The sequence below is a fragment of the Bombina bombina genome, chromosome 11, assembly GCF_027579735.1.
Source record: "Bombina bombina isolate aBomBom1 chromosome 11, aBomBom1.pri, whole genome shotgun sequence".
NCBI lineage: Eukaryota > Metazoa > Chordata > Amphibia > Anura > Bombinatoridae > Bombina > Bombina bombina.
Window position 1 is genome coordinate 195,130,018 of NC_069509.1, and position 14,287 is coordinate 195,144,304.

Below are 14,287 nucleotides of genomic sequence, written 5' to 3' on the forward strand. Positions count from 1 at the left end.
AAAGAGCTATAAAAAATAATTAAACTAGAGTATGAAAAAAAAACAGCCTCTTTTTCACATAACTCCCAGACTGATAAGTCCCAATAATTTTAATAAAAATGAAGAGCCTACAACTGCCCTGTCAAGCCTCAAGTCCCAAAATAGTGCAAAAAACACATAGACCACCAGTGCCCTGCCAAATCTGTCCAAAATAAAAAATCCTCACACTATGATAGGATTTATAAATTAATGTCCCCAGGCTCCAACATTAAAGTATGAAAAGAGATTAACCCTAAGAGTGTATGAGCCTTCTCACCTAGAAGGAATAAAAGCACTTACCTTAGGAGCATCAGCTGCAGGACAGGCGTAGCATTTCAGGTCTGACAGATTCAGACAACCTCTGACAGGGACCTGAAGAGAAAAGAAAAGCAGAGTAACCAACCCTGGATTTCCATATAGGGTTTAGCATAAATTGTTGAAGGAGAAGCAAGGACTACCATGCCGACCTCCAACAGCTAATAGCCACCATAACTCTTACTCAAGAGGATTACATGGACACGGCATTACCCCAATCCTTGCTTGCAGGGAAACTACCAATTAAAGGATTCAAAATTTAGTTTTATTCAGACACCATCTTCACACACCTCCATGACGTACAAAGGCAAAGAAAGACTGGGGGATTGTGGGAAGTAGGAGAGATACTTAGAGCTTTGCTGGGGTGTTCTTTGCCTCCTGGTGGCCAGGAGTTAAATTCCCACTAGTAATTAGAATGGATTTGTGGACTCTCCATGACATTGGAAAGTACCAAAATGAGCGCACACGTACCAGTGCGTACCCATGAACAAACTATGAGAGGTGAGAGGGGTTATATTGAACTCTTGGAGTTTGGAATTCTTTGCCGCCTCCTAGTGGTAGGGAAGGAAACTCCCAGGAGTAATGGATAGTGGACTATTACCACCTTTATGAAAGAAATATTGGTTCCATGCACTATATGGTCTAAGATGATGACGTGTCTGCACCAGAAGCCAGCACATGCCAGTTATGGATCACACACAATCACAAAGTACAGCAGGAGACACACATTTATCTGCTTAACGCTGACCAAGCAAAAGCTCTCATTTGTGTTTGTATCAGGTTACCTGAAATCTGTTTGCTTGGTTTGTAAGCACGTGGTTTGTTCTTTCCCAGCATCTCCTCAGGACCCATTGCACCTACGTCTTTTGCTTCAACTTGTTCTTTGCTAGACTTTCTATTTCGCCTTTTTGCACTAGGTACCAGAAGGGCAGGGGATGGCTCAGCACCTGTTTTATGAAAAAGAAAAAGGATGACGAAAAAGAAGAAAGAAAAAAGGAAGTAAAAGAAGAAAAAAAGATGAAAAATACATAAAAATTGTGCTGCACCATTGGGTATTTGGGTTGCCTAAGACAAACCGAATACTAAATATTTGTTTACATTTATATTTGTTTTCGCTAAAAACGATATGCTGCCAACTCCTGTCACCTTTGATACTTACCTGTAGCGAGCTGGGGAGCCACACTAAACCTCTCTTTCTTCATCAACTCCAGGCTCCCCAGCACGCTACAGGTACATTAGTCTTGGATTTCTTCTCCTTTAGCGCAGGTGGGGGGCTCACTAAATCCCAGTCCAGGACCTAATTCTACTATTAGCAGTGCCCTGAACTCCGTAAAGGAGGTCAAATTAGAGAGCAACCTGCCTGTGCTAAAGAGAGGATCTGCTGCGCACTAGGAAGCCACACTAAGAAGAGGATTAGTGCATGTGACGTGAGTCACCAAGATCTGAGGGCCCGTTATGGAACATTCTTTGGGCAGGGGGTACATGGGCTTAAGGATACCCAGAGACTGCATGGAAATGTGGAATTTTATATGCTGGACACCCCATGTACTTTTATAACTCTGCCTTATGTCCATGTCACCCTGTATCAATAAATACAGGATGGGTACAGGGTGTGAGTGCCCCTTGTGGGAGCAATTGGGACTCTATAAACCATGTGGGCATAAAGGACTTAATAGTTAGTAAGAGCTGTTTTTATATGTTAAGATGTATTTTATTAACGTTTCAAATCTGATTGTGTCTCAGGAGTCTGTCTGGGTAAACTGATTGTGTTCCTGTGTGATTACGTTAACTAAACTGCCCAACATCAGATTGTCTGAGTAAAATTTCCTCCCCAGTTAATTAACTAGATATGTTAATCTGTTTTACCTGTGAATAGACAATTGTTAGAGGTTTAATGTATTGTTCATATGTTTGCTTTACTGTTTAACCAATTCCCTCTGTAACCTGAAGCTCTGTGACTCTGGAATGCCAGGGTGTATAAATATGTGTGCTGCTTTTAAATAAAGTGTTCATGTTTGTGTTCAGACCACTGAGTGTTGCCTCAGTTCTGTACCCCTCCATAACTTTAGACTGCTGTAAAAGGGAGATACCAGGAGCTATTGCTCTGGATAAAGGGATATCCAGGACAAGGGAAGTGTTCTGACGGTGGTACTCTTTCGGGGTACCAGGCGGTCCGTCACATTTGGTGGCAAGTGCTGGGATTGATTTCTTGTCCTGCTGGCAGAGGAGGAGCGGCACTGTCACCCGCAGCTATGGAAGCAGAGCTCCTATGGTGAATGCAGCAAGTGCTGACCCACCTTGACGAACCTGTTTCTGCACAGGACAAGCTGGGTTGGAGGGATGTGCTGCCTAGCTATCAGTCCCTAAGCAGCACTACAAAGATGCGTCAATGGCAACCAGTGAAGGATCGCAGCCAGATGATTATAGATGATGCAGAGGAAACATTCCACAGCAAAGTGCGGAAAAGGTTATCAATCTATGGAGCCAACCCACCTGAAGCAGTAGTCCGGGTAACTAACGCTGAGGTGGTGAAGCAGATCAACAGGTATCGGAATATTCAGACAGCTGAGATGCTGGGATCAGATACCTTTAAATGGGAAGTTCCGATATGGGACTTCGAGCAACAGGTCAAAGTCGCCCTTGCTGTTTTAGGAGGGCCAGTTCCAGAGGAGATGTGCCTGGAATGGAGACCCCTGATTCGGCTAGAGATGTGGGAAGATGCACATGAGAATTGGTATGGCCGCAGAGGCAAAGTCCTGCCCTCCCCAAAACAGCGCTTCGGGGACCAGGTGAACTTGCGGCTCTGCTTACTGAGAGGACAACCCACAGGTGAGGGGGTAGCCAAACTGAAGTGTCTGGTGCAGAGAGAGGTTGAGGATCGGTACAGAGCGTTATATTGGTTTGCAGACAGGTGGCAGTCGAGAGCAGAAACGCGCTATTTCCCGGAAGGTGTTGACTTTGTGGCCCCGGCTTATTATGGGAAGCATTTGAGGAGAAAGTTGACTTTGGCAGTCCCGAGGGATATCGATTCTGGGACATTCAAAGCAAGAGGCAGGAGCTGTTACAGCCATCGGAAGCACTTGCCTTAGAGCCTGATCTGGCTTATCTATCAGGAATGGTACCTTGAGGTGGATTACCTAGAACTGCTGGAAAGTGGTCCTTTACTTACTTCAGAGGCAGCGGATCTAGTGGACTTCATATCCACAGATGTTGGTCCAGGAAGTGTGGATGAGACAGTGGTCTCCACACGTGGAGTGCAGGGATACGGGGAAGTCGGCCCAGATCCCCAAACCCCTGGCATGGGGACCCTAGTCACCCTGTTATCTCCCCAGCAGGACCCAGAGATTGTGGATCTAATTGACATTTCCTCTGAGGTGTCAGATGCGGATTACCCAACAGAAGAGCAGGCAACAGGGCAGAATGTTGTCGGCCTCTGCCCACCCCTAACCGGCACCCCAGAAAACAGGAATGGCAGCCTCACGCTGGCAGAGGGACCGGAGGAGCATGCAGCAATCCCAGTGGAGGAGCTGGCATTGGGACCAAGAGATGTCGGCCTCTCTCTGCAAGCAATGGCAGATTCCTATCCAGAACAAGTAGATGAGACTGCATGGAAATGTGGAATTTTATATGCTGGACACCGCATGTACTTTCATAACTCTCTTATGTCCATGTCACCCTGTATCCACAAATACAGGATGGGTACAGGGTGTGAGTGCCCCTTGTGGGAGCAATTGTGACTCTATAAACCAAGTGGGCATAAAGGACTTAAAATATAAAAACAGCTCTTATTAATAACTCTTATTAAGATGTATTTTATTTACGTTTCAGATCTGATTGTGTCTCAGGAGTCTGTCTGGGTAAACTGATTGTGTTCCTGTGTGATTATGTTAACTAAACTGCCCAACATCAGATTGTCTGAGTAAACTTTCTTCCCCAGTTAATTAACTTGATATGTTAATCTGTTTTACCTGTGAGTAGACAATTGTTAGAGGTTTGATGTATTGTTCATATGTTTGCTTTGCTGTTTTACCTGTGAATAGACAATTGTTAGAGGTTTGATGTATTGTTCATATGTTTGCTTTACTGTTAAACCAATGCCCTCTGCAACCTGAAGCTCTGTGACTCTGGAATGCCAGGCTGTATAAATCTGTGTGCTGCTTTTAAATAAAGTGTTCATGTTTGTGTTCAGACCACTGAGTGCTGCCTCAGCTCTGTTCCCCTCCATAACTTTAGACTGCGGTAAAAGGGAGATACCAGGAGCTATTGCTCTGGATAAAGGGATGTCCAGGACAAGGGAAGTGTTCTGATGGAGGTACTCTTTGGGGAGTACCAGGCGGTCCGTCACAGCGCAGCTCCCCAGCTCGCGACAGGTTAAGCAATACAACTAACTTAAAGAATAACTAATACACTTATGAATTATATTCGTTATTCTTTAAAATTAGTGTATTCATAAAGATAATAGTTTAGTAAAAGTAAACAAATATGTGCATATTTGTTACAAACTGACATTTATAACAAACAAACGAATGCACATCCGTAATAAGTAATATGTTACACATGTATGTGAGTGTATTGTTAAGCTCTATTAGCCCCCCCCCCCCCCCAACAAGGGCCTGTGGTACCACATGCATAACCCTTTAATTTTCCCCAGTGCTTACACTGTATTTTATAGTCAGGTGGTAACAGGCGGATATGAGACAAAGGAATGCGCCCTGTGTCACCATCGTCAAACTCCACTGTAATTAGGTCTGTTTCTTCTTCCATGTCCTGGTTCCCTAAACAATACAAGGAATGAGTAGATTACACAACATTTCTCACACATTATCTATCAAGAATGCATCATTTAGAGTTTTCATAAAAACAAACACTGAAACTTCATAGCACCAACTGAAATTAGTTCCTACCTCGCACGATGGTGCCCGGGTATAGGCAGCGATACTGCTGGCTCCAATAAGCTGCAATTCTGGTGCCTTCAGGCAGGAAGCGGACTGAGGGTGGCTTCACATCAATGATCTGTCCAGAGGATTATTATTATCCATTATTTACAAAGCACCAACACTTTCGGAATGGCTGTACAAAGGGATAATGAACACATGAGGCACCCAAACATAAACGTAATACACTGCAATCTGGAGATCATATGGAGGGTGAGAAGCAGCGGAACAGCTGCTCTGGTCCAGGTGTGCAGATGATACACCTTACTTATCTCCAAGAGGGTTAAAGTACATTCACAACACTGCACAGCATACAAATCAAACATTTCATGACACCAACACAGCCTCTTTTTACCAAAAACCAACAAAGCACATCACATGATACCAATACAGCCTCTCTTCACATGGCACCAACACCCCTACTCTACACCCAAATCCAACAAGACATCACATGACACTGATTAAGCTGCTCTTCATCCAAACCCAACAAAGCACACCACATGAAACCAACACACCAACTCTACAACCAAACCAGACAGGACACTTCACATGGCACCAACAAACCTGCTCTATGCCCAAACCGAACAAAGGTACATCACATGACACCAATACAGCCGCTGTTCACCCAAACCCAACAAGACAGATCATCGGCACCAACACAGCTACTCTATGCCCAAACCTAACAAGGCACATTAAAAAGGCATCAAAGCACCTACAACAACTCCAAACTCAACATGGCACATCACATGACATCAACACACCTGCAATACCTCCAAACCCAACATGGCACATCACATGGCACCAATACAGCCGCTCTTTACATGGCACCAACACACCTACTCTACACCCAAATTCAACAAGACATCACATGGCACCGATTAAGCCGCTCTACACCCAAACCCAACAAAGCACATCACATGAAATCAACACACCTACTCTACACCCAAACCCAACAAAGCACACCACATGAAACCAACACACCAACTCTACAACCAAACCAGACAAGACACTTCACATGGCCCCAACACACCTGCTCTATGCCCAAACCCAACAAAGGTACATCACATGACACCAATACAGCTGCTCTTCACCAAGACCAAACAAGACATATCATCGGCACCAACACAGCTACTCTATGCCCAAATTAAACAAGGCACATCACACAAGGCATCAAAGCACCTACAACACCTCCAAAGCAAACAAGGCACACAACATGAAACCAACACACCTGCAATACCTCCAAACCTAACAAGGCACACAACATGGAATCAATATACCTGTCCTTACCTAAAGCAGGAAACATGGCAAGAATGTATGAGTGCTATGCCCAAACCCAATAGAGCACATGGCATCAATTTACTTACACTACTTCTACACTTAAAGGAGCATCATACACACATACAACACAGTAATAAGTAAATCGGTGCCGGAAGACCATAATAGGTCACAGCAAAGAAAATAAACATTTTTATTATATACCCTGTACTACAAAACAATGCTTATAAAAAAAAAAAATACTGTGTGCAGATGTTTTGAAATGAGGCAGGGACACTGTACTTAAATATTATTCTCCTTTAATGTGTTCCCAATGACTTGTTAAACCAGATGCAGAGTATAAAATATAATGGAAATTGCTAATTTAGGTCAATTTTTGCATTTGAAAAAGCTATAAGGATACAGCGAAATGTATGTTGGATATATAGGACAATCACAGAGCACTGTGAAGTCCAAATGATTGAAACTAAAATGCTAAATGTATTCAGCCCTCTACACAAGGTGTTATCACACTGGATATGAGTGGAGATGGAGTGATATAGCTAACCCTGTGGTGTAAGTGACTTTCGTGCTTTATGTTGCCGTAATGGTTTCTTTCATGTAATTGGCAAGAGTCCATGAGCTAGTGACGTATGGGATATACAATCCTACCAGGAGGGGCAAAGTTTCCCAAACCTCAAAATGCCTATAAATACACCCCTCACCACACCCACAATTCAGTTTTACAAACTTTGCCTCCTATGGAGGTGGTGAAGTAAGTTTGTGCTAAGATTTCTATGTTGATATGCGCTTCTCAGCATTTTGAAGCCCGGTTCCTCTCAGAGTACAGTGAATGTCAGAGGGATGTGAAGGGAGTATCGCCTATTGAATGTAATGGTTTTTCTTGCGGGAGATCTATTTCATAGGTTCTCTGTTATCGGTCGTAGAGATTCATCTCCTACCTCCCTTATTCAGATCGACAATATGATATTCCTTTACCTCTACTGATAACTGTTTTAGTACTGGTTTGGCTATCTGCTATATGTGGATGGGTGTCTTTCGGTAAGTATATTTTCATTACTTAAGACATTCTCAGCTATGGTTTGGCACTTTATGCATTAATATAAAGTTCTAAATATATGTATTGTACTTATATTTGCCATGAGTCAGGTTTATGTATATTTCCTTTTGCAGACTTCATATTTGGGAGAAAAACATATTTGGGAGAAAAACATATTTAGGAAAAAAACATATTTAGGAAAATATTTTTCTTACCTGGGGTATAGTCTTTTTTCAATTGACAGCTTTAAATTTCGCGGGCAAAATTAGGCTCGCGAGGGCGCAAAATGCCAACGTTTATTGCGTCATTCTTGGCGCAATTTTTTTTGGCGCGAAGGTACGTCCGATGACGCAAATTCGTCATTTCCGGCGTCTTAGTTGACGCTGAGTTCCGTGCACAAGGTTGCGTCTACAATGACGCGAGTGTGTCATTTCCGGATGTTGTTATCGCCAAAACCATTTCAGTTTGCGTTGTGCGTCATACTTGGCCCAAAATTAATTTCATTATTTAAACCCCCATTCCTATATGCCTCTTGCCTTTCTCTATACCAGAGGGCTATGCTGTTTGCATTTTTTTCCCATTCCTAAAACTGCCATATAAGGAAATTGATAATTTTGCTTTATATGTTGTGTTTTCTCTTACATTTGCAAGATGTCTCAATCTGATCCTGTCTCAGAAACCACTGTTGGAACCCTGCTGCCTGATAACAGTTCTACCAATGCTAAGTGCATCTGTTGTAAATTTGTGGAGATTATATCTCTAGCTGTGGTATGCAATAGTTGTCATGATAAGCTTTTACATGAAGAGTATTTCTTTTAAATAACCTTTAGATAGGAAACTTGAATCTTATCTAAGGAAAGCTTATATTAGCGCTGCGGAATCTGTTGGCGCTCTACAAATAACCGATAATAATAATAATAATTCTGGCTATCTTCTCAGGCCTGCCATTTCTATGGCTGATGATGCAGCTGCATCCACTTTTTGGTTGGAAAGTTTAGCGCAACAGGAAATTAATCCTGATTTGTCTAGCACTGTTCGCTTGCTTCAACATGCTAATCATTTTTAATATCATAAAAATTGATGTTAAATCTATGTCTTTAGCTATTTTAGCTAGAAGAGCTTTGTGGCTCAAATATTGGAATGCTGACATGGTATATAAATCTAGATTACTATCTCTTTCTTTCCAAGGTAATAAGTTATTTGGTTCTCAGTTGGATTTGATTATTTCAGCTGTCACTGGAGGGGGTTGTTTTTTTGTCTCAGGATAAAAGACCTAAGGGTAAATCTAAAGCTTCTAACCGTTTTCGTTCCTTTCGACAAAAACACAATTTATGCTTACCTGATAAATTTATTTCTCTTGTGGTGTATCCAGTCCACGGATCATCCATTACTTGTGGGATATTCTCATTCCCAACAGGAAGTTGCAAGAGGACACCCACAGCAGAGCTGTAATATAGCTCCTCCCCTAACTGTCATAGCCAGTCATTCGACCGAAAACAATCCGAGAAAGGAGGAACCATAGGGTGTAGTGGTTACTGTAGTTTAAATTTAAAAATTACCTGCCTTAAAATGACAGGGCGGGCCGTGGACTGGATACACCACAAGAGAAATAAATTTATCAGGTAAGCATAAATTGTGTTTTCTCTTGTAAGGTGTATCCAGTCCACGGATCATCCATTACTTGTGGGATACCAATACCAAAGCTAAAGTACACGGATGAAGGGAGGGACAAGGCAGGAACTTAAATGGAAGGAACCACTGCCTGTAAAACCTTTCTCCCAAATATAGCCTCCGAAGAAGCAAAAGTATCAAATTTGTAAAATTTTGAAAAAGTATGAAGCGAAGACCAAGTCGCCGCCTTGCAAATCTGTTCAACAGAAGCCTCATTTTTAAAGGCCCAAGTGGAAGCCACAGCTCTAGTGGAATGAGCTGTAATCCTTTCAGGAGGCTGCTGTCCAGCAGTCTCATAGGCTAAGCGGATTAAGCTTCTTAGCCAAAAAGAAAAAGAGGTTGCCAAAGCCTTTTGACCTCTCCTCTGTCCAGAGTAGACAACAAACAAAGCAGATGTTTGACGAAAATCTTTAGTAGCTTGTAAGTAAAACTTTAAAGCACAGACCACGTCCAGATTGTGTAACACAAGGATGAAACCACAATCTCTTGATTGATATTCTTGTTAGATACCACCTTAGGTAAGAACCCAGGTTTGGTACGCAGGACTACCTTATCCGTATGAAAAATCAGATAAGGAGAATCACATTGTAAGGCAGATAGCTCAGAGACTCTACGAGCCGAGGAAAAAGCTACCAAAAAAAAAAAAAAAAAAAGAACTTTCCAAGATAAAAGTTTGATATCTATGGAATGAAGAGGTTCAAACGGAACTCCTTGAAGAACCTTAAGAACCAAGTTTAAGCTCCATGGTGGAGCAACAGGTTTAAACACAGGCTTGATTCAAACTAAAGCCTGACAAAATGCCTGAACGTCTGGAACATCTGCCAGACGCTAGTGCAAAAGAATAGACAGAGCAAAAATCTGTCCCTTTAAGAAACTAGCTGACAATCCTTTTTCCAAACCTTCTTGGAGAAAAGATAAAATCCTAGGAATCCTGACCTTACTCCATGAGTAACCCTTGGATTCACACCAATAAAGATATCTACGCCATACCTTATGGTAAATTTTCCTGGTGACAGGCTTTCGTGCCTGTATTAAGGTATCAATAACTGACTCGGAGAAGCCACGCTTTGATAAAATCAAGCATTCAATCTCCAGGCAGTCAGCCTCATAGAAATTAGATTTGGATGGTTGAAAGGACCCTGAAGTAGAAGGCCCTGTCTCAGAGGCAGAGACCATGGTGGAAAGGATGACATGTCCACTAGATCTGCATACCAGGTCCTGCGTGGCCACGCAGGTGCTATCAGAATCACCGATGCTCTCTCCTGCTTGATCTTGGCAATCAATCGAGGGAGCAGAGGAAACGGTGGAAACACATAAGCCAGGTTGAAAGACCAGGGCGCTGCTAGAGTATCTACCAGTGTCGCCTTGGGATCCCTGGACCTGGATCCGTAACACGGAAGCTTGGCGTTCTGGCGAGACGCCATGAGATCCAGTTCTGGTTTGCCCCAACGGAGAATCAGTTGTGCAAATACCTCCGGATGGAGTTCTCACTCTCCCGGATGAAAAGTCTGACGACTTACAAAATCCGCCTCCCAGTGCTCTACACCTGGGATATGGATAGCTGATAGGTGGCAAGAGTGAATCTCTTCCCAGTGAATTATTTTTGAAACTTCTAACATCTCTAGGGAACTTCTTGTTCCCCCTCGATGGTTGATGTAAGCTACAGTTGTGATGTTGACCGACTGAAATCTGATATATCTCAGAGTTGCTAACTGAGGCCAAACCTGAAGAGCCTTGAATATCGCTCTTAGTTCCAGAATATTTATTGGAAGGAGAGACTCCTCCTGAGTCCACGATCCCTGAGCCTTCAGGGAGTTCCAGACTGCACCCCAACCTAGAAGGCTGGCATTTGTTGTTACAATAGTCCAATCTGGCCTGTGAAGGTCATACCTTTGGACAGATGGACCCGAGATAGCCACCAGGGAAGAGGATCCCTGGTCTCTTCGTCCAGATTCAGTTGAGGGGCCAAATCTGTGTAATCCCCGCTCCACTGACTGAGCCTGCATAGTTGCAGCGGTCTGAGATGTAAGCGTGCAAACGGCACTATGTCCATTGCCGCTACCATTAAGCCGATTACTTACATACACTGAGCCACCAAAGGGCGCGGAATGGAATGAAGAACCCGACAGGAATTTAGAAGCTTTGATAACCTGGACTCCGTCAAGGTAAATTTTCATTTCTACAGAATCTATCAGAGTCCCTAGAAAGGAAACTCTTGTGAGTGGGGATAGAGAACACTTTTCCTCGTTCACTTTCCACCCATGCGACCTCAGAAATGCCAGTACTACGTCCGTATGAGACTTGGCAATTTGGAAGCTTGACGCCTGTATCAGGATGTCGTCTAAATAAGGGGCTACTGCTATGCCCCGCGGCCTTAGGACCGCCAAAAGCGACCCTAGAACCTTTGTAATCCAAAGGGAAGAGCTACAACTGGTAATGCCTGTCTTGAAAGGCAAACCTGAGAAACCGATGATGATCTTTGTGTATCGGAATGTGAAGATAAGCATCCTTTAGATCCACTGTAGTCATATATTGACCCTCCTGGATCAGTGGTAGGATGGTACGAATAGTTTCCATCTTGAACGACGGAACTTTGAGGAATTTGTTTAAGATCTTTAGATCCAAAATCGGTCTGAAGGTTCCCTCTTTTTTTGGGAACCACAAACAGATTTGAGTAAAAACCCTGTTCCTGTTCCTCCTTTGGAACTGGATGGATCACTCCCATAACTAGGAGGTCTCGTACACAGTGTAAGAATGCCTCACTCTTTATCTGGTTTGCAGATAATTGTGAAAGGTGAAATCTCGCTTTTGGGGGGGAAGCTTTGAAGTCCAGAAGATATCCCTGGGATATAATTTCCAACGCCCAGGGATCCTGAACATCTTTTGCCCACGCCTGGGCGAAGAGTGAAAGTCTGCCCCCTACTAGATCTGTTACCGGATAGGGGGTCGTTCCTCCATGCTGTCTTAGAGGCAGCAGCAGGCTTTTTGACCTGCTTACCTTTTTTCCAGGTCTGGTTTGGTCTCCAGACCGTCTTGGATTGAGCAAAAGTTCCCTCTTGTTTATTATTAGAGGAAGTTGATGCCGCACCTGCCTTGAAGTTTCGAAAGGCACGAAAATTAGACTGTTTGGCCATAGATTTGGACCTGTCCTGAGGAAGGGCACAACCTTTTCCTCCCGTGATATCAGCAATAATCTCCTTCAAACCAGGCCCGAATAGGGTCTGCCCCTTGAAGGGAATGTTAAGTAGCTTAGATTTTAAAGTCACGTCAGCTGACCATGATTTAAGCCATAGCGCTCTGCGCGCCTGTATAGCAAAACCAGAATTCTTAGCCGTTAGTTTATTCAAATGAACAATGGCATCAGAAATAAAATAATTGGCTAGCTTAAGTGCTCTAAGTTTGCCAAGTATGTCATCCAATGGAGTCTCTACCTGTAAAGCCTCTTCCAGAGACTCAAACCAGTACGCAACAGCAGCAGTGACAGGGGCAATGCATAAATATTTTCTTAAGGTAACCTTCTAATTTTTTATCCATTGGCTCTAAAAAAGCACAACTGTCCTCGACAGGGATAGTAGTACGCTTTGCTAGAGTAGAAACTGCTCCCTCCACCTTAGGGACTGTCTGCCATAAGTCCCGTGTGGTGGCGTCTATTGGAAAACATTTTTCTAAAAATGGGAGGGGAAGAGAATGGCACACCTGGTCTATCCCATTCCTTATTAATAATTTCTGTAAACCTTTTAGGTATTGGAAAAACATCAGTACACACCGGCACTGCAAAGCATTTATCCAGTCTACAAAATTTCTCTGGCACTGCAATGGTATCACAGTCATTCAGAGCAGCTAAAGCCTCCCCAAGTAACACGCGGAGGTGTTCAAGCTTAAATTTAAATGTAGAAATATTAGAATCAGGTATCTTTCCTGAGTCATTAACATTACCCACTGACTGAAGCTCTCCTTCCTCAGCTTCTGCATATTGTGAGGCAGTATCAGACATGGTTCTTAAAGCGTCAGTATGCTCTGCATTTTGTCTCACCCCAGAGCTATCTCGCTAACCTCTAAGTTCAGGTAGTCTGGCTAATACCGCTGACAGTGTATTATCCATGACTGCCGCCATGTCTTGTAAAGTAAACGCTATGGGCGCCCTAGATGTACTTGGCGCCATTTGAGCGTGAGTCCCTTGGGCGGGAGTCAAAGGGTCTGACATGTGGGGAGAGTTAGTCGGCATAACTTTCCCCTCATCAGATTCCTCTGGTGATAATTTTTTTAAAAACAGAATATGATCTTTATTGCATAAAATGAAATCAGTACATTTGGTACACATTCTAAGAGGGGGTTCCACCATGGCTTTTAAACATAATGAACAAGGAGTTTCTTCTATGTCAGACATGTTTATACAGACTAGCAATGAGACTAGCAAGCTTGGAAAACACTTTAAATCAAGTTAACAAGCAAATATAAAAAACGGTACTGTGCCTTTAAGAGAAACAAATTTTGTCAGAATTTGAAAAACAGTGAAAAAAGGCAGTAAATCAAACAAAATTTTTACAGTGTATGTAATAGGCTAGCAGAGCATTGCATCCACTTGCAAATGGATGATTAACCCCTTAGTTCAAAAACGGATAAAAAAAAAACGAAATACACTTTTTTTGTTTTGTTTTTTAACAGTCACAACCAACTGCCACAGCAAGCTGTGGTCCTACCTTCCCCAATAAACGACTTTGGAAAGCCTTTGAGCCCTTTAGAGATGTCCTATGGCATACAGGGGACTCCTGAGGGAAGCTGGATGTCACAGTTTGTAATTTTAACTGCACCAACTGTAACTTTTATACTATAACAGTGGAAAGCCTCAGTAAAACTGTTTCTAGTCAAAATTTAAGCCAGCCATGTGGAAAAAACTAGGCCCCAATAAAGTTTTATCACCAATGCATATATAAAAACGATTAAACATGCCAGCAAACGTTTATATTGCAATATCATAAGGGTATTACCCCTGGGAGTAAGCATGATACCAGTCGTTATTAAATCACTGTATTCA

General features: G+C 42.9%; 1 protein-coding gene across 1 annotated transcript in view; it reads right to left on the reverse strand.

Annotated features, from left to right (window-relative positions):
* TNRC18 (trinucleotide repeat containing 18) overlaps window positions 1–14,287 on the reverse strand; it is a 466,016-nt gene that overhangs the window by 114,106 nt on the left and 337,623 nt on the right. Inside the window, exons 21-23 of the mRNA XM_053694281.1 lie at window positions 5,238–5,346; window positions 4,992–5,108; window positions 1,119–1,280 (exon numbers count right to left, since the gene is read on the reverse strand). Coding sequence (XP_053550256.1) covers window positions 1,119–1,280; window positions 4,992–5,108; window positions 5,238–5,346 — 388 coding nt within the window. The remainder of the gene's footprint in view (window positions 1–1,118; window positions 1,281–4,991; window positions 5,109–5,237; window positions 5,347–14,287) is intronic.